The 26,962-nt window shown below is 42.4% G+C and overlaps 1 protein-coding gene across 19 annotated transcripts in view; it reads left to right on the forward strand.

The window, feature by feature from the left end:
* Window positions 1–26,962, forward strand: part of PPP1R12B (protein phosphatase 1 regulatory subunit 12B) — a 136,681-nt gene that overhangs the window by 16,450 nt on the left and 93,269 nt on the right. For 16 of the 19 annotated variants that reach the window (XR_013230518.1, XM_077335044.1, XM_077335034.1 and 13 more), the window contains exons 2-9: window positions 1,319–1,449; window positions 2,763–2,881; window positions 6,948–7,107; window positions 10,923–11,067; window positions 15,092–15,166; window positions 15,665–15,741; window positions 17,204–17,343; window positions 25,399–25,508. Coding sequence is in view for 16 of the 19 variants with exons in the window: in XM_077335034.1 (XP_077191149.1) it covers window positions 1,319–1,449; window positions 2,763–2,881; window positions 6,948–7,107; window positions 10,923–11,067; window positions 15,092–15,166; window positions 15,665–15,741; window positions 17,204–17,343; window positions 25,399–25,508 (957 nt within the window). In the remaining 3 variants the exon portion in view is untranslated. Of the gene's footprint in view, window positions 1–1,318; window positions 1,454–2,762; window positions 2,882–6,947; window positions 7,108–10,922; window positions 11,068–15,091; window positions 15,167–15,664; window positions 15,742–17,203; window positions 17,344–25,398; window positions 25,509–26,962 lie in introns of those variants that run through there. The other 3 variants (XR_013230519.1, XR_013230520.1, XM_077335049.1) reach the window with 2 other exon arrangements.

Consider the following 26,962-nt stretch of genomic DNA (forward strand, 5'->3'; position numbering starts at 1 on the left):
TTGGCAGACATTTGTTCAGGAAATGCATGAATTTCAAAAATTGAAACTTTGTTTAAATCAATCTGCCCTGTTTTTAATTAACTTTACAACTACATTTGAAATTTTTATGGAGTCCAGAGATTTGGCTGGTAATAAACAAGATAAGCACAAGACTTTTCAAGACCAAAGACATTAAGATAATGCCCAGCAAATAACCCACACAGGTTTAAAAACAAAACAAAACACTACATTGTCATGCCTATTCTTTTCCAATATTGTCATTAATTTGAACATTTTGAAGTGGTATAGAAGGGCAATCCTGACCAGGCTAGCCTGATCTCTGAAGTTAAGCAGGGTCGTTCCTGGATGGTATTGGATGGGAGACTTCCAAGAAATTCCAGAGTCATGATGCTGAGGCAGGCAAAGAAACACCACCTCTGAATATCTCTTGCCTTGAACCCCTATCCCCACCCCCACCATAAGTCAGCTGTGATTTAATGGCAGCCCCCTCCTGAAAACCAGAGGGGCAGCAGTGTTTCTGCTTACCTGTGGGGGTGGAGATATCAATATTTGCTCGTAGAAAAGAGATAATGCAGAGTGAGCTGCTCTGTAAAGGTTGTCTTTGGCCTATTGTGAAAGTGCTGAAGACCATTCTCTGTTCACTCAGATTGCATTAAGAAAACGTGATTTCTCATAAAGTTGCCATTTAGGTTTTTGTGTTTCATTACTTTAGACTCATAAAAGTACACATTCTTCAGACCACCTTCTTTGACAAATGTTGCCTTTAACAAGAAATTTATAACAAGCTCAAAATAGTAGTGATGTGCTTGAGACAAAAACATTCCTGCATGGTCAGCACTGCAGAGCTTAGGCAATTGAGAAAAAAATGAGTTGTTTTTATTTCAGTCAGATAAGGAAAAATATTTCAGAAAACAGTAAATATGGATGCGTTGGTGCTGCTTTTTATATAGTAAGCCCCCTTGGCTTCAATTGCAATGAAGATAAATCTGCAGTATGCAGTTTTTCTGATTCTTGTTCCTATGGGGGGGGGATCTTATGCTTTCATTCTCACCTTATGCTGCTGAATGGTCTGACATAATCACTTTTATTGAAGCTTTTGGTTTGGAACTTCATGGATTTTAATGCCATTCCTAAAATGAATTCTGAAAGATCACCTTACTGTATATTCACCCCTTAAGTGAAGGTAAACCCATACAGAGAGGTCAGTGGGAATTGCAAGATAGGAACATTCAGAATGGGAGTGCTCAGAACTGCTTACAATTTTTAAAAGGAAAGTAGACATTGTTTACCAAATGTACTTCCTTTTCTTTCCCCCAAGGCCTGTATAGATGAAAACCTGGACATGGTAAAGTTCCTGGTAGAATATGGAGCCAATGTAAACCAGCAAGATAATGAGGGCTGGACCCCACTTCACGCTGTTGCATCTTGTGGCTATCTGAACATAGCAGAGTGAGTGAGTTTCAGGATAAACAAAATTTCCGTATTAGAAGATTAGTGGGAAAGAGTATCTGAATGGTTGGCTACCATTAGGGAACTAATATGATCAGTTCCCTAAACAAGTGTAACTGTAGTGGTTGAAAGGTTTGCATATTCCTTTTGTATCAGTCAGTGTTACCTAGCTGCAATACAACTAATTATTGATTTTCTGATATTAAACATAAGAGACCAACTTTTGTGTTTAAACTTTTTGAAATATTTGTAAACGAATCATGACCCAAATGTAACAGCATGCCTTTTATAGAAGTTTGACATCTTTACACTTGGGCACTGTCACGATATAGTAGTATGGCATCTGCTTTGGATTTAATCACATTTTAGTATTTGATAATTTCAGACTGGTTCTTCATGCAACCACCCTGAAATGAATGGGAGGGGCTATGTATCCAGAGGATCCTATTTGGCACTGGAAGCATAATGTCCTCATGTGCTGGACTCTAGTTAGGCTTCCTAATGCAAACCCATCTTTATCAGTCTTTAACATTTCTACAGTTAGTTACCAAGGAATGCAAAGATTCCAAGATTTCCCTTTGTTTAGATTTGGATTTGGATCAAGAAGTAAGAAGCATACAGAACAACTTTGGAAGCAGATATCTGCTCTTGAAGTTTGGGCAGTGGGCTCTGTAGTTGAAGGGCCTTCAGGACATTTTCTGATAGTCCTGGCCACAGTGAGATTCAGTGAGATGATTGCTTCCATTTGAGGATCTGGTCAGTGAGAGTTAACAAAAGGACTGTTAGAATAGATGGGGCCAGATAATGGCATAATTAGGAAGCAGTAGCTCCATTAAAACACTTCACATCAAGCTTGGATGTGCTTGTTGCTGGATATTTGTATGTGTCTTCCTTCTTTCTCTCTACTTCCTCATGCAGAGAATCCTGAAAAGGAGATAATATTAGCCAAAATGGATGTGTTTTCAGAAATTGGGGATAGTAGTGGACTCTTCCTGTTTAGTTTCAATCATACAGAATGTTTTCTGGACATATATGATAACAAACAAATGATTTTTTAAAACAAGTTGGACCAAACACATGAAAAAGTATAAAATATCGGATTATTTCTAAAAACTTTTAGTTGTAAGGGTGCCATGTTATTTACAAAATGCCTTCATTGTTTGAGTGAAATCAGCTGTTTACTTTGGGCACTGTAGTAATTAGACAGATAGCTGTGCTAGTTGGATAAATTGTAGATTGATTGGTGAAGCATTTATTTACCATCAAACACTACCAAATATTTTCTTGCTCTGAAGTTAGTCTCTGTCATGTAGATACTTAATAAGCCGTGGGGCCAACATAGCTGCTGTGAACAGTGAAGGTGAAGTCCCATCTGACCTTGCAGAGGAAGAAGCCATGAAGGATTTGCTGTTGGAGCAAGTAAAGAAGCAAGGTAAGCCATCTACATCCTGTTCATGCCATCAGTTGTGTTTAAAAAAGGATAACAGGAGGTATAATTTTCATTTCTGCTATGAAACATTAGGAAAAGTGATGCATGGCATGAAGGACACATGTTCACATGTTTCTAAAATGTAGAACATACACAGAGACTAAAACTTCTGAAAACCAAACATTCTGTACCTTACTACTATCCTTCTTGTGGAGTTAATGCTGCTGTCGATGAAGAACGTTTTGGGCTTTGCCAGTATTAAGTATAAACACAGAATTGCAGCCATGATCATTTATTTTTTCTGAAGTTGCCAAAGACCTTGTCAGCAGATATTTTTTATACCAGCACAATCTTTAGCATGACTTCATGATAGATGTAGAATTACTTGCTTAAGGGCCATTGGTGTATGAAACAAGCCTAAGGTGAATTTTGTGTTGACACAACATTCTCTTTTCCTTTAGAGTATTTATAAGGCTTAAAATTGTCACAATAACTTTCTTCCTGCTTGCCCACACTTGTAGTTCTATCATTTATTGTTGCTGTACTAGCTCAGCCTTTCAGTTAAGGCAAGTTGAAATAATAATATACTATGAAAAGGAGAGAGCCTCTTGTGGCGCAGAGTGGTAAGGCAGTAGACATGCAGTCTGAAGCTCTGCCCATGAGGCTGGGAGTTCAATACCAGCAGCTGGCTCAAGGTTGACTCAGCCTTCCATCCTTCTGAGGTCGGTAAAAGGAGTACCCAGCTTGCTGGGAGGTAAGCGGTAATGACTGGGGAAGGCACTGGCAAACCACCCCGTATTGAGTCTGCCATGAAAACACTAGAGGGCGTCACCCCAAGGGTCAGACATGACCTGGTGCTTGCACAGAGGATACCTTTACCTTTACCTTTATGAAAAGGAGATTGTATATTTGTTGACTGGAACATGCAAAAAAATCCACTGTATTGGTTCAGTTTTCCTTTAAAACTGCAAAGTTAATGTAAAAATGGCTGGCCCTTGGACACTGTGTCTAGGGATTTTCTGTATTTGATTTCAGCCATTTTCCCACTTCTATTTGAGAAATGTGGGTGCTTGCCTAGAAGCCACACAGGTAGCTATAGTGAAAATGCAGGTGGTTTTGATTGTGTTGTTATGTTGCCTTGGAAACAAGGTATTTAATTGTACAGAATTTAGTGACTGCTGGTGTTGTAGGAGCCTGCAGACTGATAGTAATCAGGGTTAATTCTAAAGTGGTCATACATCCAATTTCTACTGGAAGGATTGCAATGTGAACAAACACTTATAGTCCTATGTAATGGCTGTGCAAACTTTGTCATTCATAAATAACTGATTTTGTGCACCTTCCTTATAAATATTTTTTTAGTGTTTTGTGAGGCTACTTGAGGGGAGAGAGTTATATGAATAGGAGTGTGACTTCACAAATATAATAGGTCTGTCCAAAGTTGTAGTTTATAGTCCCTCCTCTCCAGCAGTGAGTCTTGAAGAAAATGCTGCCTAGGGAGCAAAAATGCCAACTAATACTTTCAGTAAACATATTAACTTTGTGTAGTCACATCCTATTAATATTTTAAGAATATTGATGCAATGTGGATGGGATGATCTGAGAGCTTTTATAGAGATAGGCTTCTAAAAAGCTGTCACTGTTCCTCATAATAGATTCATGAGTAAATTTATCTGTCATTAAATGGATGGATCTTTGTGGTTTGATTACGGATTGAACAATGGGAAGTAGAGGAGATTAAGCAGGCCATTTCACAGTGGGGGAAAGCAAGCAGTAAGGTCCTCCAAAGATCTGTGTTTGGACCAATGCTATTTAACAATCTAAAATAAAAATAATTAAAAAGTACAGAATGAGCTGTGAGAGCCAAGCCTGAAGATAACACTAAACTAGGAGAAGAAAGAGAAGGAATAAGGTACAAAGGAGAGCAGTTTCTGACCTTTTAGATTCCAACACATTTAGCAATGGTCTTTGTCAAAGTGGGTGCTAGGAAAAGCGGCAGCAGGCAGCAGCGGCGGGCAGCCGGCGGCAGAGGAGCCATGGCAATAGCTGCCTCAATGCCACCCTGACTGTTGTGTGCCTGTGCATGCAGGCACACAACAGTTGGGACAGCATGGTGGTAGTGGCCATTGCCATGGCTTCTCCGCTGGCCGTTGCCACCGCCTGCCACCGCTGTCTGCTGCCGCTTCCAGCCACCGTCACCTTCCCTGGTACAGACCAGGCCCTCCCCAGCCTTCTCTGGGGGGTAAGGGGCTTCACCAGGTGGGTCCAGCTTTCCGAGGTGGACCCAGCCTTGTACCTTCAGGGGAAGGTGATGGTGGCCGGAAGCGGCAGCAGGCAGCAGCAGACAACAGCAGCAAGCAGAAGGCAGTGGCAGTGGGCGGTGGCGGCTGCTGGTGAAAAAGGAGCCACGACAATGGCCACCTCCACACTGCCTCGACTGTTGTGTGCCTGTGTGCACCACGTGGAGGCGGCCATTGCCATGGTTCCTCCACCACCACTCGCCACTGCTGCCTGCTGCTGTCGCCTGCTGCTGCTTCCAGCCACTGTCAACTTCCCCTGAAGGTACAGGCTGGGACCGCCCCAGCCTTCTCTGGAGGAGAAGTGGCTTTCCCAAGAGGTCTCTTGGCCGACTGTTGTGCACCTGTGTGCGTGAATGTGCGCACACACACCCACGCTGCCTGCACATGCCAACTCTGCCGCTGCCACAGTTGAGGCCACTGTGTTAGAGCAGTTAAGAACCACTGGGTTAGGACTTCTAAACTGGCAAGCCGAGTTTAATTCCACGCTCCCCCACATGTAACCAGCTGGGTGGCCTTGGGCTCACCGCAGCACTGATTTGTTTTCACCAAGCAATAATATCAGGGGTGTCTGTTTTGGGGAGATGAAAGGGAAGGTGAATGTAAGCTGCTTTGAGTAGAGAAAAGCGGCTTATAAAAACCAACGCTGCTTCTTCTTCTAATGGAGTAGGCAGGCAGTTTAAATTAGCATGTTTTATACAATTTATAAGTTAATTGTAATGACTGGGGAAGGCACTGGCAAGGCCACCCTGTATTGAGTCTGCCATGAAAACGCTGGAGGGCGTCACCCCAAAGGTCAGAAATGACACGGTGCTTGCACAGCGGATACCTTTACCTTTATCTATAAGTTAACTATAAGTTAACTATCCAGTGTTTCTGCCTACAGTACATTTATATCAATGTGGCAATTAAGTTGGACTATCCCAGCAGCTAGTTGTTTTAAAATTCATTTTTCTCCCCCTTCACTATTATAGTGATAGGCTTGTAGCTTGTTCTTAAATCTTTTTTAAGAGAGCCAGTTTGGTGTAGTGGTTAGGAGTGCAGACTTCTAATCTGGCATGCCAGGTTCGATTCTGCGCTCTCACATATGGAACCAGCTGGGTGACCTTGGGCTCGCCACGGCACTGATAGAGCTGTTCTGACCGAGCAGTAATATCAGAGCTCTCTCAGCCTCACCCACCCCACAGGGTGTCTGTTGTGGGGAGAGGAAAGGGAAGGCGACTGTAAGCCGCTTTGAGCCTCCTTCGGGTAGGGAAAAGCGGCATATGAGAACCAACTCTTCTTCTTCTTCTTCTTTTAAATTTTATAATACAGGTCATTGGGATCATGATGAACTCCTTGAAAACCCTGAGTGAGTGAAGCAAATTCCATATAAAAGTTATAATTAGTTATAATAAAAATGGCAAGTACTATAATGCTGTAAGCTGCCTAGGCTAGCCCAATCCTGGAAGCTAAGCAGGGTCACCACCAAGGAATAACAGGGGCATAATGTGGCGGGTAGGCAATGGATGGCGAGCCACCTTTGAACATCTCTTGCCTTGAAAATTCTACAGGGTCACCATAAGTCAGCGGCATCTCAATGGCAAAAAATAAAATAAAAATAAAAAGTATAGGAGAGTGAGATATGTCTTAAATTAAATCTTTGCTAGGAAAATCAAGAATCAACTAGTTAATATCTGCTAATCACTCAATTTGCTCTTGAACACACTTCCCTATATCTATTCTTGTTCTACTTTGGGGGGTTCTTTTACACTTGTAGTCTGTTTCTCCAGGGACAGATTTGGATCAGGCAAGGAAAGCAGAAGAGCAACAAATGCTGCAGGATGCACGGCAGTGGCTAAACAGGCGGAAAGTTGAAGACAGAAAACATCCGCGAACTGGTGCTACCGCTCTTCATGTAGCCGCAGCTAAAGGCTACTCCGAAGTCATGAGGTACTAATCCATTTTCTTCTTTCACTGCTAATTTAGGGGTTCTTGGCATTACTTAAGTTGATTCCTTGGCAATTTTTGCCTGGGATTTTGGGTTTATATCTTCTCTTGTGATTAATTTCAGATTTCGTGCCAGGTACAAAAGCATTGTTGGACAAGGCTTCTTTAATCTGAGTGAGACAGACTGTACAAGCTGGATGTACCCTCTGGCCTCCTAACAGAATGAGCATGACCGCATTCTTATTTTTGTGGGCCTTAGAGCAGGTGCATCAAACATAAATTTTGGGGGGACAGACCCAGCCGATCCGAGGCTTTTACCTGGCCCCTGAGAAATTGGTGTGAAGGAGGGAAGGCATGAAGCTGTTTGTGGGTATATAGTGAGGTATGTGGTCAAAGCTGTCAAGAAATAGAAAGGAAATGGCTAGACTTAAGAGGCAAAGTTAAAATGGGGGGGAGAGAGTAGAAGCTAAGGCAGAGAAAGCAGAGGCATGATGTTTTTTCATCTCTTACTTCCTTTAACTGTAGCTCAGTGAGGATTCAACAAGCCACTACATGGGGGGTAGGGGGTGGAGGCAAGTGGCTGGCACTGCCACTGCTGCACCACCCCAACTGACTTTGCATTTTTTCAAATGGCGACTGTGAAGGAGGTTGGTGATGGCAGGCTCATGGACCGGCAGGTAGCTGATGAATTGACAGGGCCAGTGGGGAAGAGAGGTGAGCCACTCTGAGGGGAAAAGGCGACAAGTGGAGGAGCCAAAGTCTCTGGCACAAGTCTGAACAGTTGCAGGACTGGGAGGCAGAGTGAGTGTTGGGGTGAGTAGGGGACGATGGCCTCTCTTTCCCCCCTCCCCTTTTATGGCGTTCCTTGCATATGCCAGGTCTGTGGTTCAGGCCGGCGCGCTAAGGTAGATCTGACCCCCCCCCCTTTTAGATCACTCTGTTGGCGTCTTAGGTTAATGGGCTTTTAGTCCTTAGTTTTAAGGGTGATTTTATTGGGGGATTTTATGTATTGTACTGTGTATTGTATACTGTATTTGTGACCGCCACAAGCCTTCAGGGAGTGGCAGGATATAAATTGAACAAACAAATCAATAATTAAATAATTAAACAAACAAACAAACAAATAAATAATTAAACACATTTATTGGAACTTTTTGTGTGTTCCCAAGTAAATCAGCTTTCACTGTGAGGAATCAATTGCTTTGTTTGTATTTTGAGTAAAAAATAATATTGTTAATTGGATTTGCCTGTGTCATTTATAAAATTTATATCATCGGTGTCTGGCATTACATTTTATGGTGTAGGTGACCTGGCCTGACAAAGTAACTTCTGTGCCAGATCCAGCCCTTTTAACAAACGAGTTTGACACCCCTGCCTTAGAGTGTCTTGGACCTGACTTAATTCCTGACTTCATTGTGTACCTGAATATTTCCGAGTTCCCTCAACAAAGCCCTTGAAGTGGAGTTGCCTTTTTATTCAGGCCCCAGGAGGCACATAATATAGTAGTGGTTCCAAAGTAATGTACAGTTGTCTATCTTTGCAGCTGGGTAATGGATAAGGTTAGTGTAAGTTTTGCATTTGCAGGATAGATCTATAACTGCTGGGTAAAGGCTTAGCTGTTAGTGCAGCATTGGTTTTGCATGTGTAAGTATGAAAGATTGGTCTACTTATCAGCCATAGAAAAAAGTTGACTTGATTGTAGCACTTTGTGAAGCTGCCTGCTTTGTGCTGCTTTTCCAGGGCAAGACTTCACCAGCTGAGAGAGCAAATATCAGTATTTGAGAATCAGCGTTCTACTCCCAGTTTTATTCGTCCGTTTCTTTGACAAGCAGAAGGTTGCTTGCTGATGCTTACTTGTCATAAGACTGTAAATCCATTTCTATACACTAGAAAACATCTGTAAATGTATTTATAATTATTAGTTTATTACTGGTACTTTACGTCCACAAGTCTTTAATTTTTCTACTTGCATGCACCAACTATCTCTGTTGGGTTTATATTTATTTATTTGTTGAATTTGTATGCTGCTGCTCCTGGCCATCCAACTTGTGGTGCCTCACCACAATAATTCAAGCAATAAAATACCAAAGAACAATATTATTAAAGGTTTGTGTGATAACTGATTCTTCATGCTTCTACTATTTATCGTTTGTTAGTATATGAGTTCTAGTTCAATATGTTGCTTTAAAAAGTGGTTCTTAACTCATAAAGGTACCAGTTTTTGAAGATAAGCTCTAAAAAGCAGAGAGGTTAAATACATGGTGAAATTTGAGGGTTCATTGTTATTTCCTCATCATAACTGGTTTTAAAGAACTTTTGAATGTTGACTTTGCATTTTGAGCATAGCATTTTAGAGGGATCAGCTGTCTGATGAGACTCGGCAAACAGACTTTCTACATTGTTACAGTAATATACAGTTACTGTAGGAATGTTATCCCCTTGGACGAAGAACAACATAGAAGCAGTCTTATTTGACTTGTAGAGAGCCTTCTCTCTTTTCAGGAATGTTGTGTAGGATTAGCTCACCTCTTTGCTTCTTTCTTGGATGTTGCAGGAAGGGAGAGAAATGAGTGTCATCAAAATGAAGTGTAGATGCAGGGAATTTGAAAAATGAAGCAATATGAAAATGAAAGTCTAATATTAATATTACATAGGAATGTGTTATTAGAGGGTGAAGAACATTGCTCAGTTGCAAAGCACGTGTTTTAAGAAGGTCCGGTTCTTAATCCCTACCATCTCTAGTTAGAAGGAATTTAGTAAGGAAAGCTGGGCAAAACCTCTTGCTGAGACTTTGGAGAGTACGGCAGATGTTCAAAAGCCATGTTTATTTACATGATGAGGTCCAAAGTTAATAGATATGGGAGAAATGTTATTGTTGCATCTTTTCCTTTTTGTCCCTAGATCTGCTTCTGCCCACTTAAGCTCCTTCCCTAGAACACATCTGCTTTGTTGTTGTTGTTGTTATGTGCGAAGTCGTGTCCGACCCATCGCGACCCCATGGACAATGATCCTCCAGGCCTTCCTGTCCTCTACCATTCCCCGGAGTCCATTTAAGTTTGCACCTACTGCTTCAGTGACTCCATCCATCCACCTCATTCTCTGTCGTCCCCTTCTTCTTTTGCCCTCGATCTCTCCCAGCATTAGGCTCTTCTCCAGGGAGTCCTTCCTTCTCATGAGGTGGCCAAAATATTTGAGTTTCATCTTCAGGATCTGGCCTTCTAAAGAGCAGTCATGGCTGATCTCCTCTAGGACTGACCGGTTTGTTCACCTTGCAGTCCAAGGGACCTGCAAGAGTCTTCTCCAGCACCAGAGTTCAAAAGCCTCAATTCTTTGACGCTCGGCCTTCCTTATGGTCCAACTTTCGCAGCCATACATTGCAACTGGGAAGACCATAGCCTTGACTAAACGCACTTTTGTTGGCAGGGTGATGTCTCTGCTTTTTAGGATGCTGTCTAGATTTGCCATAGCTTTCCTCCCCAGGAGCAAGCGTCTTTTAATTTCTTTGCTGCAGTCCCCATCTGCAGTGATCTTGGAGCCCAGAAAAATAAAATCTGTCACTATCTCCATTTCTTCCCCTTCTATTTGCCAGGAACACCTCTTCTGGGTCTCATCCTTCATTAGAATTAGTCACCGGCACCAACTGAATTAATGGGAGCTGTTAACTTTACCCTAAATCTGGCCTTTTCAAGCTGTCTGCTTTTCCACGCTAGACTGTGGCACCGGGAAAGCCCCCTCAATGAAGCTACTTCCCACTGTCCGCAGGGGCTGTAGAAGTGCATGACTGAACTGCTGCATTTTCACTCGCTTGTTTTCCTTAGGCTCTTGATTCAAGCTGGGTATGATGTGAATGTCCAGGACAGTGATGGCTGGACTCCACTCCATGCTGCTGCACACTGGGGAGTGAAGGAAGCTTGCTCTATCTTGGCTGAAGCACTCTGTGACATGGACATCAGGAACAAGCTGGTTAGTGAGCCTCAGACTAAATATAATAAACGTCAGCAGTTTTCTCTTGGAAATCTTGACCACATTCCTTGGCAAGCCAAACGTGCTCTTAAATTGCACGCATGATGTGCTTGCCTGTGACTGTGTTTGAGCCTAAAGCTAAACAGATTGCATAAAGCATGTCCTTTATATTCCTTGTCATGAGGAAATGCATTTTGAAATCAGTGTTGCTGGATTCAGAAAATTTTGCTTTAGTTCTGTAACAATTTAAATTTTGTGTTTTGAGCGGACATTTAACTTCATAGGGCTCGAAGCTCCACAGAGACCTGTCCTTTGCAACATGACAGTTATGTGTATGCTGAATCTCAGTTATGCCAAGTGTCTTTCCAGTTTTCCATTAATGAGGAAAGGGACTTGCCACATTTTATTGCGCTCTGACAATACGGAAGCTGAAAGCTGACATTTGAATTAGAACACATGGAAGCTTGAAAAATATTGGCATTTTTAAACGAAAGATTCCAGTAATCTATGACCATCCTTCAATTTCTAAATTAATTTTAATCTTTTTCCAGATTTTATCTATAATAGCTGCTTTGCTGTTTTAGCAGCTGCAATCGTTATGTTCCATTATCACCTACATATGACAACCACGGTTACAGCCTCTTCTAGAAATTGCTATAAGAAGCGGGGATGGGAGGACAGGAAATAGGTCTTATTTCAAAGCAGGTTGTTCTATAGGATACTCCTGTACAGCTATGTCCACACTCTGTGGTCCTTAAGGTTGGATAAACCCTTGTAGAGGACACCGAATATGAAAACACAGAATATGTCTAATAGAGGCAATAACTGGGTTAGTGCACCCACCACAAGACAAGAATAATTGTTTTCAGGTAACTGCATAACAGAAGACATTAAAAACCCTTTAACGTGTTAAAACAGATTTCCTTGTGTTCTAAAAGAAAGTAAGTTCACTTTTTCTCTATATAATCAACTTCTCCACTGGAAATTTTTGGGCCAAAGCCCAGAAAGGGATGGAGCAGGACCCCCTCCCCCTTCTGTTCATTCCCATCTATGTTATGTGAAGCTGGGAAAGTGATAGGTTGATACTATACTAGAATACTATAAGCTGCAAGATTTGGGAATGATGAGAGGACACTTCTGCATGAGAGGCATAGTTTTCTTCAGTTATATCCCAGCTGAATTTGCTCCGAAAGGCTGTTCCTTCAGCCTTGAATGTCACCATGGATTAGCTGATATTTTGGAGAGCCTTATTTTAGGAGATAGTTTGCTGGCAGTTGAAGAAATGGGAAATGGGGAGATAAGGCAGGCAGGTGTGGGAAAGTGACACAGGGCTAGCCAAGGAGGGCCTGGCGTGATCTTAGCCAGACTCTAGAGGCTCATTCCAGTAGTACTGATTGATAAATAAGGTGGCTATTCGTTTTACCATCAATTGGTGGAAGGTTGCTGCTTGTTTAGCAGTCTGTAAGAGCACAATAACCTGCCAGTGGTTTCAGTTTTTATGTGTGTGTTTGTTTGTTTATTTGCCACCTTTCCTTGTGGGCTCAGGGCAGCAGTCAGAAGATTAAAATGCAGTACAATACATAATAGAATAAATAATAGGAAAATTAAAATTCAATTCAACTTTAGTTAAAACAAACAGTAGCACCAATTTGCTCAATCCATCTCCCATTCTAAGGGGTAGGAAAAGGGGGTTGAAAATGCAATATTCAGTGAGATTTAGTTGGGTGGATTCAGATGGGGAGGCTAACAGATTTTAGATGTAATCATCAGACCTCAACCATAGGCCTCGCAGAACTGTTCTGTCTTGCAAGCCCTACGGAACCATTTAAGGTCCCACAGGGCACCAATCTCATTTGGCAGAATATTCTACCAGGCTGGGTCTAGGGCCTAAAGAGCCCTGGCTCTGGTTGAGACCAGTTTATTTATTTAGGGCTGGGGGTTCTGAGTAAGTTTTTGTCACCAGACCGTAATGCTCTGGGGGGGGGGGCGTAATGGGAGAGGTAGTCCCATAGATATGAAGGTCTCAGACCACTTCGGACTTTCAAGGTAATAAACAAAACCTTGAACCTGGTCAAGTCTTCAGTTTGGAGCCAGTGCAGCTGGGAGAGCTGAGTGATCCAGTAAAGAAAATTTGGCCCTGAAATTGGCTCAAATTTGAAGAATATGTTAGTAAATAGATTCCTCTGTTATACAAAAATTATTGGTTGAAGCTGTGTCAAGATAGGAACAAACCATTTGGTGGCTACAGTTACTTTATTTCTTAGCACCTGGTTTAGCGATTCTCAATGCTATTCTCTGAACAGTCTAATCTGACTGATTTTAATGGGCTAAATACTAGATTGACTGTGCATAGGATTAACCTGTTGGTGACTTGGGAAGGCAAAAAACAGATCAAGCTTCAGCATGTTGCTGCTGAATTTGCAGATAAAATTATTCACATATAGTTTAACTTGTAGCTTACTAATTTGAAAGTAGTCAGAAGTACTAATTCACATACAGATGAGATACCAAGATTTTTCTGTTTCAGCCAGTGCACTGGATCCAACAATCATCTCCTCCAAGGATGTGGCTGTTGTGTGCATTTCTTTCCCACTAGAAGTCCCAAATTGGTCAAAGCTTATTTTCAAGGTCACTGGACCTGGGAAGTTGGTGAGCTGCAGTGAGTCATCAAGAGGGTTTAAATTGCTCCCTCCTGTTTCTCCCATTAGTAGAACTCCAGTGATAGAAAGGCTAGAAGGAGGGATTTCTCCCCATTCTTCACTGCAGAGCACCAATCTGTTTTACTGTTACTGCCTGCAGGTCCTGTCATCCTAGGAATTCAATTCTTGGGTGGGGGTGGGGGTGGGGGTGGGGGAGGCCAAAACAGGGAAGATATGCTGTTGTCAGCTCCTTCCCCTGATAGATTGCTAAATCCAACTCAGTATTTCCGGCTCCTATGAAAACTTGGAAGAGTCACCACCTATAATTACATCTGTGCTTGTTTTGGGTTGGTCAAAACCTGCTGGGAGAAACCAGATCTCTTATTGGCTGGAATCTTTACTGGTTTATTAATGGCTCTTTCCAGGAGGACAGTATGTCAGACAGCCCCCTTATCAGCACCTGACTATTCTGTTTCTAACTCCCTTTTTGGGGTAGTTTTCCTGCAGAATGAGCTGGCATGAACAATTTAATTTCTTAGATGTCTGCAATATGAACTTTTGACTTGGATGTGACTCTTGAATCTTTGGATGATAATCTTTACAAATTAATTACACTTCATTAATCCTGTTAATTTTTACTGTAATCTTTGGTTAAATTAATAGTGGTGCTAGTGACACAGCATTCTGGTGCAGTTCAAATTCTTAAAACTTGAAGCCGTAGTTGAAGGATTAGGAATAAGCAAGTGAGATCTCACGTTCCTTTCTTCTGTCTCTTTCCTTCTCTAATGCAGATTCCCCCTGTTTTTAGTCAAGGTTTTCTTCTGCAATAGCATTAGCTACCCAAATTCATGGTAACCAAGATATGAATTAGGTCTGAAAACCTTTATTTAAGACAATTCTGTTCAGCAACATGTTAACCACAGTTGATAGTGATGTATTCACTAATTTCAACCTTAGTTAAGCTTACTGGGTCATGGCTTTGAACTGGGGAAAGGAGGGGCTATGGTAGAGGGTGTATCCAATGCTTCAGTCCATCTCTTTGAACTGTAGTTATGTAGTTGGGAACTTTACAACTTTGCTAAATTCTCTGTGTGTGTCATCAAGTTCCATCATAGATGTTGCCCCATGTCTTTATCTGATTATTCAAACTAATATTACCATAGGATAACTAGATGCATACCAACTTTACTTGTTATCCAGTATAAATTTAAAAGGTGTAGAAAAGTCTGTTGCCAAATCCTGAGGTTTTACCAACTTCTAGGGTATGAAATGCTGTAAGCTTGCTTTTAAAAAGTTGTTTTCTACTAATAAATAACTTTTCCTTTCAGACTAATGAATTACCATCCTGTATGATGCCTTTGTTTTCTAATTTTGCATATTATTAGGGTCAAACACCATTTGATGTGGCTGATGAGGGACTGGTTGAACACTTGGAGATGCTGCAGAAGAAGCAGACAATGGTGAGTCCCTTCCTAGCCTCACTCTAGCCGACATCACTGAGTCTGTCTCCTGTCTGGTTTAAAGAAAGAGTAGCAAGGTAACCAGCCAGTCTAGTTGTAGAGGCAAGCACTGTAACCAAATTATATATAATGTAGGAAATCTGTGAATTTAATTTCTCACTGTTCCATAATATTAGAAGTCATAATCAACTAATACAGATGATGAGCCTGAGTTTCAAAAGCAACCTGCTATGAGATATTAGGGAAATAAGAGTGTAAAAGAACAGTGAAGAGAATATCCAGGTGGACACCCTCTAGAAGAAATGGTCTGGAATTTTGACCATAATATTATGGCTTCCTGTCAATAAATTCTTGTAGCTCTCTGTAAGATCCAAGCAATTATACAAGTTGCAAAATGTCCATTTGTATGGAATCTTGTTTTGTCATACTAGATAATTAAAGTGATCTACTAAGGATAATTTCTTCTTTAAAATGGCCTTTCAATTATGTGTTTGGCAGTTGCGTAGTGAAGAGACAAGAAACAAGTTAATTGAAGCTGATATAAACGGCAAACTTCAAAGCGGACTCTTCAGAAAGTAAGTTTTTCTAAGTGTATGTCACGGGTGTCTTATGGCATCATGTCTTGTGGGGCTGGTAGGAGAACAGAAGGTAAAATGGAAGTGTGATTCACCTTGAAAAGTTAGAACTTAACAGGGCCAGAAACAGGTTAGGCCTCACAGTTTAGTGATCTTAGAACCAATAAGTGCTGTCATGACTGCCAGCACCCAGCTCCTGAAGGCCTTGCAGAAAAGCAGCGGAAGTCCACAGAATGTCTTTTAGGTCCCTGGCACTCTGCACCACGAGGGGGCCAGACTCTCCCTGGTCCCCCGGATGCCATCCTTGCAGCAGGGAAAGGAGCTCATTTGCACAACAATTGGGCAAGGGTAGTCCTGGGTCCTTGGCACCACGCAGCTGCTGGCAGAGTCTTTCCACTGCATGCCATCCTTGCAGCAGGGAAAGGAGCTCATTTGCACAACAATTGGGCAAGGGCAGTCCTGGGTCCTTGGCACCACGCAGCTGCTGGCAGAGTCTTTCCACTGCACCCAGGTGGTTTGCAGCCAGCCACAGCAAGCACTGCAAGGTGGCCAGCTGATGCAGAGGGGCCTGCAGGTTCCCCCTGATCCTCCATATGGATCTTGATAAGAGCTGGGAACTGAAGCTTGTTCTGGTAGCTTTGGAGTAAGTGTGGGTGATGAAGGTCAGAATTTCCATCAGAAATTGTACATACTGGTTTATTCCATTCAGACTCAGTTTTTTTCCCTCTGAAAAAGCTCTTCCACGAGTCTGGAACAAATTTCCTCACTGGCCTGAGATCAGAGACCTCAGCAGCTTCTTCACTGTCGCTTGGATAAAATTCAGGCCCAAAGGGAGGCTGCAGTGGAAGAGGTGGCGGGGGCAAGGAAGTGCTGTTCAGTTCATTGTCCTGAAAGTCTGTTTCAGCATCTTCTTGTGTTACAGTTGGTTTTGTAGCTGAAAGAATAGCTATGTCATGGAAATGGATTACTGGGCCAGCTGTGTTGTGTAGACCGAAGTATTGTACATATCCTCTCACATCTTTCAAGTCGCTGAAATTTTGCTTTCTGACCTTTTCCATGCTGTATTATACCTATACCTTTTAAAAACACATATTTTCCCTCAAATAGTGCATATGCTCTTTCTAGACTAGATATTGTTGGCCATCTGTTGGTCTGTTTCCTTCAGCCCCATGATGTGATTGGGAGAGGGGGGATATCAGGAATTAGGGAACAGACATACAAGGAACTGGCATTTTGTCTGCCGCTTGGTCTCTACTTCCCATCTCAGTTTGTTTCATGTATACATAAGCTTTATACTTAATTAGATTAGTTCCATAGCAGTTCTTAGTTGTTCACACTGATCAGCAGTAAGATTCTGTATACCGCCTGCACCAGTGATCTGAAGTATTCTTGTACTGCCAGTTCCTAGAGCACATTGTTTAGTTAGCTTATTGCTAATACATCTTAAACATTTGTGTCTCAGCAAAGAGAAGATTCTTTATGAACCGGACACCCTGAAATCCCTGGATCACGAAGAAGAGAATAAAGAATCCAGTAGCTCCAGTTCTGAGGAAGAAGCTGAGGAAGATGATGCTTCAGAATCAGATACTGAAAAAGAGGCAGGTAATATGCTTTACAAAATTGTTACAAATAGGGATTGTGTGAATTAGTGAATTCATAACTTCCCCCAGTGTTTACAGAGACATCTTGAAAAGCTTCTTTACACTCTGAGATAAGATCAATGCAAATAAAAACCAGTCTTAGATGACAGGAAATAATATATCAGTAATACATATTTAGGATTACTATGTTAATTCTGTATTTTTGAAATATTAATATTTATTCCTAAAAGACTTTTGCTACTTTTGTGTGTTCCACTTTGGAGCTCTTTGCCATTTATTTTGGAGTCTTTTGTCTAGATGTGTAGCTGTTCTTTACTTACCAGAGCTCCAGAATGTCTTGGCGATACCACATGGTCCCTGCACTCAGACAGCAATGTCTTGTAGCAGAATGACAGGAATTTGAGGGTGTTGCCAGGAGTGTGGCTGTGAAAATGACATGAACACCTTTTGGGTGGCTGACAAATAACACTGCTCTTCTGTGTCCTCGTGCCTTTTTTTTTTTAACACCAATGCACTTAGCTTACAAAAAAGGGGAGTTGGTTAAGGAGCTGAATATGACAAGGCAAAGTACGGAGAAGCAGTGAAATAATGGCTAAATAGTATTTTGTCAGTATTTAATTTCTTGGAGAATCTTAAATTTTTCATCTCTTCTACTACAGACTCTAGCAACCTTGCATTGTAGCACATTACTTTTAAACTACATTTTATGTTTATATTTATTTAGAATTTATAGCTAACTAGTTTCAAAGCCCCTTTATAAAAAGGGGCTTTCAAAGGGGAGAAGGGGGAAGGGTAAGGGACACGGTCCCACCCACCCCCTCTCCTAGAGCCTCCCCCCGAAAAGCGGCGCCGCAGTCCTCCCTCCGAAGGCGAGTGAGAACGCGAGGTACACTCACCGGCTTTGCGTTGTTCCTGGCCGTTAAAGGCGTGGGCGTGGCCGAGGAGGCCGGGCAGCATGTTGGAGACATGGGCTACAGAGGCGCGTGCTGGCCAGCCCCCTCCCCGAGGCTTCTCAGCGGCTGTTGGCTGGCTCGGGGAACGTAGCTGCTGCTGCTGCTGGGGCTGGTGGGTCCGGCTGCGCGAAGGCAGCTCAGACCCCGTCGCTGAGGTCCGCTCGTCGTGCCGTGGGTGGAGGCGAAGGACCATGGGCGAGGAGACGCAGGCCCGGAGAGGCGGCGGCCGGGCAGCCCCTTCCCCGACGCCTCTCTGCTGGTTTTCCTTGGGGGACGCCGCTGCTGCGGCAGCCTCCCTCGGGCGGCGGTCTGACGCGGCGAGAGGCGCTTCGCGCCTCTCGCCGCGTCAGACCGCCAGGGAGGGAACCCCCGGCAGCCGCGCTTCGCGCGACTGCCGGGAGTTCCCTGGGGCGGCGGCCTGACGCGGTGAGAGGCCTGACGCGGTGAGAGGCTTGCTCAGGCTGGGAATCGGAGGGACCAATCGGCAGGCGCAAAGCGCCTGCCGATTGGTCCCTCCGATTGTCTGTCGTGAGGAAGGGTCCAACCCGGACCCTTCCTCATCACGGACAAAGCCCACTTCAAGGGGGCTTAACGAATTATTTAGTCCGTGGCGCCCGTGGCGCCACGGGCGCCACGGGCTGTTTAAAGATGCTTGCTTTCAAGACAGCTTAAAATAGCAACAATCTTGCTTCCTAAGGTCTGACACCATAATGCACTTCTGCACTGTAGACTTACTGGAACATAAGCACATCGTATGACTGCAAAAAAAGTTGCCTTACTTTCTTATAAGTTAGCTATTGCTTTAACACTGTGGAAGGGGTACATGTAGCTGCTGCAAGGTTGGCTAGATCCAAATGCATTAAAGTGCAAATACTGTAGCAGTAATCATTAGGTCTTCTTTATTCTCAAGAGTCTTGGTCCAGTTGAAATGGCTCTGTGAATTTGTATCCTTTTAATCCCTCCATCCAGAAAAAGAAACAAAATCCAAAGAGCTCTGTAATAGCTACTTCCAAAATGTTACTTTTGCAAAACTTCCTATTTCTTGTCGTATATTGCTGTAGTACAGAACCAGACCAGTTCTTTGTGCTATTGATAGCACTCTCTTTGACAGATCATACCCAAAGGGTATTTGTTAATGGTTCAGTATCCTCTTGGAGAAAAGTGACAAGTGGAGTTCCCCAGGGTCTTGGGACCTGTGTTGTTAAACATATTTATAATTGATTTGGATGAGGGATTAGAGGGGGTACCTATTAAATTTGCAGATGATACTAAACTGGGAAGGGTAGTAAACATAAAATAAGACAATCAGAATACAGGATGATCTTGATAGGCTCAAGAAGTCAGCTAACCTGAATAAAATGAAATTCAATAGAAACAAATGTAAAGTTCTGCATTTAGGTAGAAAAAACCATATACACCTGTCTTGGCAGTAGTATGTGCGAAAAGGATCTAGGAGTCTTAGTACCATACATTGAACATGAGTCAGCAGTGTGACTCAGTGGCTAAAAAGGCAAATGGGATTTTGGTCTGTATCAACAGTGTTATGTCCAGATCACGGGAGGTGATGGTACCACTTTACTCTCCTCTAGTTTGGCCTCAGTTGGAGTTTTGAGCACCCCAGTTGAAGAGGGATGTAGACAAATTGGAGGAGGAGGGCAACGCAGATGGTGAGGGGTTCGGAGACCGAGTCGTATGAGGAGAGGTTGGGGGAGCTTCGTCTGTTTAGCCTGGAGAGGAAATGACTGAGAGGGGATCTGATAACCATCTTCATGTATTTAAAAGGCAGCCATGTAGAGGATGGAGCAGAGTTGTTCTCTCTTGCCCTGGAGGGATAGATCAGAACCAATAGGATGAAATTAATTCAAAAGAAATTCTGTCTTAAACATCTGGAAGAAGTTCCTGACAGATAGACTGGTTTCTCAGTGGAACAGGCTTCCTTGGGAGGTGGTGGGTTCTCCATTTTTTTTAATAGATTTTTATTTTCCAAAAAAGAACAGAAAGAAATAGAATTGTTATCATTAGTACATCATATTACTTATACACACTATAATAACAAGATATTAAAAATAACCTCCTTCTAATTCAACTTCAGCTGTCTATTTAAATACTTCAAGTAGGGGCCCCATTGTTCTTGAAAGGCTTCTTCAGTGTCAGTTTTGTAATTTTGGCCAGATCCGCCAGCTTATTCAGCCAGTCTTCAATGGTAATTCTTGTACCTTCCATTTTCTAGCCATTACTAATCTGGTTGCCATCGTCACATAAAAAAATAGTCCTCTGATACATGTTGGGAGGCACTGCGGTGGTAAACTTAATAACATATACTCTGGCTTCAATGGAAAATTAAGACCCCACATTTTCTGCATAATAGTATGAACTTTGGCCCAAAATTTATATACTTTATCACATTTCAACCACATATGATAAGACGAACCCACTTCCAACATTTGTTATTACAATTTTTTGCAATTTTGACAATCACTTTCCGTGTTACATACCACCTATAAAACATTTTATACCACTTTTCCCTGAGGTTCTCCATCTTTTGACATTTTTAAACAGAGGCTGGATACCATCTGATGGAGAGGCTGTTTCTGTGAAGGTTCAAGGGGGTGGCAGGTTACAGTGGATGGGTGATAGGGTTGCATGTGTCCTGCACAGTGCAGGGGTTGGACTAGATGACCCATGAGGTACCTTCCAACTCTATAATTCTATAATTCTATGAAGCAGAACTCTGTATTCATCACAGTTAATGAAGGAAGCTGGGGAAGACTGTTTTTTTTGTACTCTGCATTATACTACCTGGAGGAGTCTCAAAGTGGCATACAATTGCCTACCTTCCTCTTCTCGCAATAGACACACTATGTGGTAGGTGAGGCTGAGAAAACTCTGAGAAAACTAACTGGCCCTAGGTCACTCAGTTGGCTGCAAGTGGAGGAGCAGGGAATCAAACCTAGTTTTCCCGATCAGAGGCTGCCATTCTTTAACCACTACACCAAGCTGGAAGGTTTGATACCTATCATTAAAGCCACAGGATGGTCTGAGATACTGTCATTGGCCTTCATGTCATCAGTATACATCAGGACCTGATTTAGATTACCTTTGGATACCTTTGGATCCATTCTGTATTTAAAGGGCCTGAATCCTTGCCAACAAATTCTAGTTTATTTTGGATTTTAATAGTAACACAAATAAAACAATACTTTGAAAATAAAATTTACTTTTTCATGGCCTCTGTATATCATACTGGGCCTTGCACGGAGCTCTGATTCAGGAACTTTTCTAGAGCAGTGTTTTTATGTGTGAAAATCCTTTCTTCTCAAGAGATGCAGCTTGGACTGTGCATATCCAGGCAAGGATATTATGACACCAGACTGCCTAAAAGAAATGCCTGGCCCATTGGTTCCAAGCCAGTCTTCCAAGACAGGCTAGGAAAATGTTAGGCTTCATCGCCAGCTGCTGAAAAAAACAAGGAACCACAGAATTGGCTACAACTAATGGAAAATCAATCTCCTGACCCTGTGGTACACATTCCTTCATGGTTTTCTGCCTCACAAACCTAGCCTATCTCATACAGTTAGTGGAGCCATAACTGATACTGGAAATCCTTCACAATAGTATCATTGCCCCAGAAGCCCTATTGGTTCACGGAGCTCTCTGTGCAGTTATCTAACTGATTGGCTTGTTTTCAGAGGAACAACTGGAGGACTTCCCACAGGAATCTATCCAGATATCCCAACCGTATGTATACCTGTGGTCTCGCATCCTATGGTCATTACACTGTCTATTCCCAGTACCGTAGGCATAGGCATCTCAATATTTCTCTTGTGACCTGAGCCATTTGTGCTTTTGGCCACTGTATCCTGCGTGACAGCCACTTCCACTGTTCTTCAATCAGAACTGGAGCTTTTTGCTCCCATGGTTGTACCTCTACTGATCACTGCACCACTGAAGCAGCCTGTAGGCAGAACTCCCATGAAGTTGATATATGCAATAAGAGATTTTTCCTCCTCCAAATTATTCAAATGTACTCCCCCCAGCTCTACCCTTGGCCTCAAGACAGACTTTTTTCTACTGAAAGAAATGATGGAAGTGCTACTGCTCTCCAAAAAGGACTGAGGGTTCTGCTACATGTATTTTTTACTTTCCAAGAAGGATGCAAGACTTTACCCCATCATCTACCTTCCTCTACTCATGCCAGAAGCTTAGTTCAATTCTGTTTACTTCAAGGATGCATATTTTGACATATCCATGCATCTGAATGTTGCAGTTTCCTCTGCTTTGCAGTTAGAGATGTCCACTATCAGTACAAGGTGTTGCCCTTTGCCCTTTCATTGCTTTAACAGTGTTCACCAATTCATGGCAGTGGCAGCCATACTTTTTTGCTATCACAGGGTAGCCAACCCTATGCCATCTGACTACTCAAAGCACTATCTTGTGTATCCCTTCCTTCTTCCTCCCCCACCCCCCTGATATTGCCATTTCCCCAAAAGCAGTTTCTGGGTTTGATCTAAACCAAATTCTGGTCCTCCCTACTTGCTTGCTGATTCCATCCTCAGAAACTGAATGGGGCCCTGCATTTCTTGGATTCTCAGACAGTGCTGCTATTCTACGTTTAGGAAAGACATTGACATGTTCTTTTACTACACAGGCCCAAAGAAAAGACAGAGCATTTTCATAGTGGTTTGGCTACTGGGTCATCAATATTATTGAGATGTGGTATAATCAGATTCACTCTCCTCTTCCTATGACACTCAGAGTTCATTCCACCAGATCTATTCCTATATCATCTGTCTTTAGTAGAAGTATTCCACTTTCTGAGTTCTGTGGAGTAGCCATCAGGGCTCAGTGTTTCCCCAAACCATTCATGTCAGAGATAGAGTAGACATGTTCTTTAGCAGGACAATGCTCAACACTGTTGTCCTTTCTCAACCAAGGTTTCATGAAACCCTGGGGTTTCTTGATGGTCCTTGAAGGGTTTCCTGAATGGTTGGGAATTCTTTAATTTTTAATATATTTTTTAAAATTGTTAAACATTTATCAAGTGATATAACCATATATGGTAATGTCAACTCACCCACCCACTTCCAAATGGCCAATGATGGGCCTGAAAGGGGTAGGAAGGGGAGGGGCCCCAAGTGAGCATGTACACAGCTATGTTTCCTAGCAGTTTTCTACATGGTCATGCTATTTCTGGGATTTCTCAAAAGCCTGAAGAATGTTTCAGGGACTTCTCAACAGTAAAAAAAAGTTGAGAAAGGCTGTCCTAGATATATGTGTATCTAGGTTCATCTTGTTAGTCTGTAACCATAAGCGTGCTGCACAGAGATTCCAAAGAAGAAAAACCAGATTGCATACCTGTAACTGTTCTTTGACTGACAATCTGTGTATTCATGCAACCCAGATATCTTCCGAGATGCCTTTAACTTTCTGTATTGTACTCTTAATTCTGGAAGATGAGACTACTCCTCTTAGGCATGCACAATCGAAGCTGTCCTTGTGATGATAGAGGACATTTATGCCTAAAATCTTTAGATATTTCTATGCTGAAATTCTATACGGGTACAAAGCCCATCAGTATGAATTCATAGATATGCAGAAAGAACTATCTTCTCTAGTTACCTTTTTGTTTTGGGGGAGAAAATTACCTAAATAGAGTTTTGCACTAAACATGCTTGACATTAAGTTAATTACTCATGCCTCTGGAATGAATGAATTCACTAACTATTGTGGGGTTGCCGATGTATTCTCTGGGAATATATTGATAGCTAGTAGATACTAATTTATATTTGGACTAAACAAAATTACTTCTTTGTTCTGATCACAAAAACAGATATTTCCCACCTTCCAATCTTTTCAGAATAAACAAGGCTGGCAATAATCGGGGCCATTCCACACAGCATTAATGTTGATGAAGTCTTACCATTGTGTAATGCTATTTTTTTAACATTACGCACGACGTCGTACAAAATCTGCAACACTGTTGCAAGACTTCCACAAAAATCGTTTCGTTGTAGCGCTTTTCGTGGAATCCACAAAAGTGGATTCACAAAAGAGGATTCCCCCTAAAAAAACTGCTAGACTCTTGAGAACAACCTGCAATACATCCGAAAAAGACGTGTGCGTTCTCAATATAGTGGTAGCAAGCATGTCCCTCTCTAAGCTCTCACACCCGAGGTTCCTGCGTCGCGATCACCATTCCCCCCCCCCTTAAACTGGCAAAAGCAACGAATAAGCGATGCTTGTTTGGCTGAAATCCCTCCACAAGCAATTGTCAGTAAAGTTTCCGAGCACAATACAGCCCCCTGTTCGACACTGCCCATAATTTTGGCCAGAAATTGCACCCGGGGGAGGGGGTTAAACTTTAAGAACGCGTAAACAATTAAGCGCCAGCTCCCACGCAAGCAAAAAAGGTCTTTCTGATACATTGCTACAGGTGTTTTCGGGTTTTTAAAAAACAATTTTTAAAGGGAAGCATGAACACAACAGTTAATTGGCTGTTCTGTTTGATTGACGGCCAGGGGCAGGAGGTAGCACAGAAAAATATCGCCTCCTTTGTTGCGATTTCCGCAAGACTGGAGACTTGTGCCTTATGAAAACAGCACTAGTGGGAGAGCTGCATTTCCGAGAAAAAAGGCTGTGTGCATTACCGAGACCTGCCGCTATTGATTGCAACACTTTTCAATAGCGCTCAGGTTTAGCAACATTGCCGGTTGTGCGGAATGGCCCTGGGAATACTCATGGGTAAAACGTTGTGGAGCCCAACTGATGGAAGAAGTGGGGTTTTCCATCCCCACTATAGCCCCCTGTGTTCCACACCATTTGTTCTTGAAGCTCCCCTCACCCATAGCATCAGCTTTTATTGAATCACAATAAGCTGCTTGTGAAAAAAATAGGGAAAAGATCCAAAATTATCTTCCATTCATGGCTTGTAGAATCCAATCCATGCTGCTTCATTCTTCCTTGCTTTGTACAACATACCTTTAATGTCAGAAGATCAGAGGGCTTGTGCTCTGAATATCAGGAGCACGTGTCCTGGTAAGTTTAGGACTGTGTTGGTAAAATATTTACAGCTGCTATGCCCATGCTATTTTCTGTCTTTTTAGAGAGAAAGGAGTCTCTTTCTAACCACTCCAGTCATGAGCCCCAAACACTCATCACAGAACAAGTACCACCACCTGAGCATAACACATTCACTATGGCTCCTGTCAGAAAAGTAAGTGGAAATTGACTTATAGTGGAATCCTCAGCAGAGTTGCACCTTTTTAAGTCCATTGGCTAGTTCTGCTTAGGATTGTACCATTGAAGTACAACACAGGTTGAATCTAAGGTTGCCTTTTGCTAAAAATGATGTTTGTATCATGTTTCCTCCATGAAACAAATGACAGATATTGGATTCACAATCAGATTCATCTGGGTACTAACCGTAACCTGTCCTGCTGGGCTTCAACAAGATTGCTTGTTGTATCATGTGTATTCAGAGCCAAGGTTGGCCACCTTTGCATTAAACAGGTTCATATCAAACAAACATTTATTAGATTGGGCTACATATCTTTTAATTCTAAGCAGATCCCATCTGAATTGGTGACTAGAATGTGTATAGATTTTTAATTTGGGCTGTCAGAGTTGTGCTTTATAGTGGTGTTTATAAAATTTCTTTTATATGGGGAGAAAGGGGAGGTGTAAATGACATCATTAAACAAATATGTCTTGGCATTTAAAAATATTTTATAATTTAGGAGGTTTTTTAAACACTGAAACAAAATAGACTGCATTCATCTAAACCAGTGGTCCCCAACCCCCGATCCGGGGACCGGTCCCGGTCCGTGGATCAGTCAGTACCGGGCCACAGCTCCTCATGGTCCTCCTCCCCGGCTGCTGCCTCGGGGGCTGCCTTTCCACTCTGCCACCGGCTCATCTTTGGTGCTCTCTGGCAGGAAATCAAGTGGAGCAGGGGCTCAGGTGGCAGTGGCAATGTCCCTTGGCAAAAGACTAGCCCCCCCCTCCCCCGGGCCTCAGTAAAGTTGTCAAGCGTTTACTGGTCCCCAGTGATAAAAAGGTTGGGGACGACTAATCTAAACTGTTTTGCATGAAGTTTGGGCTTGTTATAAATAAATAATCATTTGAAAGTTATATGTACAAAGATACTTTCTGTGGAAAAATAGAATATAATAGATGTTTATCCATATTTATGCTGAATACGCTTATGGTTCTTGCATTACTTAAAATGATAGCATATATTTATGTCTCAGTACTGCTGTTAGCTTGCCATTTTTAAGCATGACCTTGGTTGGATCCAGATTTAATTTTCTGTCAGCAGAATTGAAATTTTCAGCCTTTCCACTCCCACTGCACCCCACTGATCTGCACGAAATTCTCCTGAGGCTTTAGGGAACTCTGAGGAATAAAATGGGGAAAGCAGGGGGGGGGGTTGTAGCAGGAAAAAGGTAGAAATGGCCAGGTTCAATTGCACTCCAGCCCTTAGAATCAAAGAAGTTGGAAGGGACCTCCAGGGTCCTTTGTTTGTATATTTACAAGTTAATCTTAAATTATTTATTATTTATTGAACATATATCCCACTGCTTTCCAAAGATTTGCAGTGGCTTACAAACATAAAACCCCCATGAAAACCACTATATAAAACCTCATTGAGCCATGAGGCCATAAGAC

Source organism: Paroedura picta, chromosome 4, assembly GCF_049243985.1.
Source record: "Paroedura picta isolate Pp20150507F chromosome 4, Ppicta_v3.0, whole genome shotgun sequence".
Lineage (NCBI taxonomy): Eukaryota > Metazoa > Chordata > Lepidosauria > Squamata > Gekkonidae > Paroedura > Paroedura picta.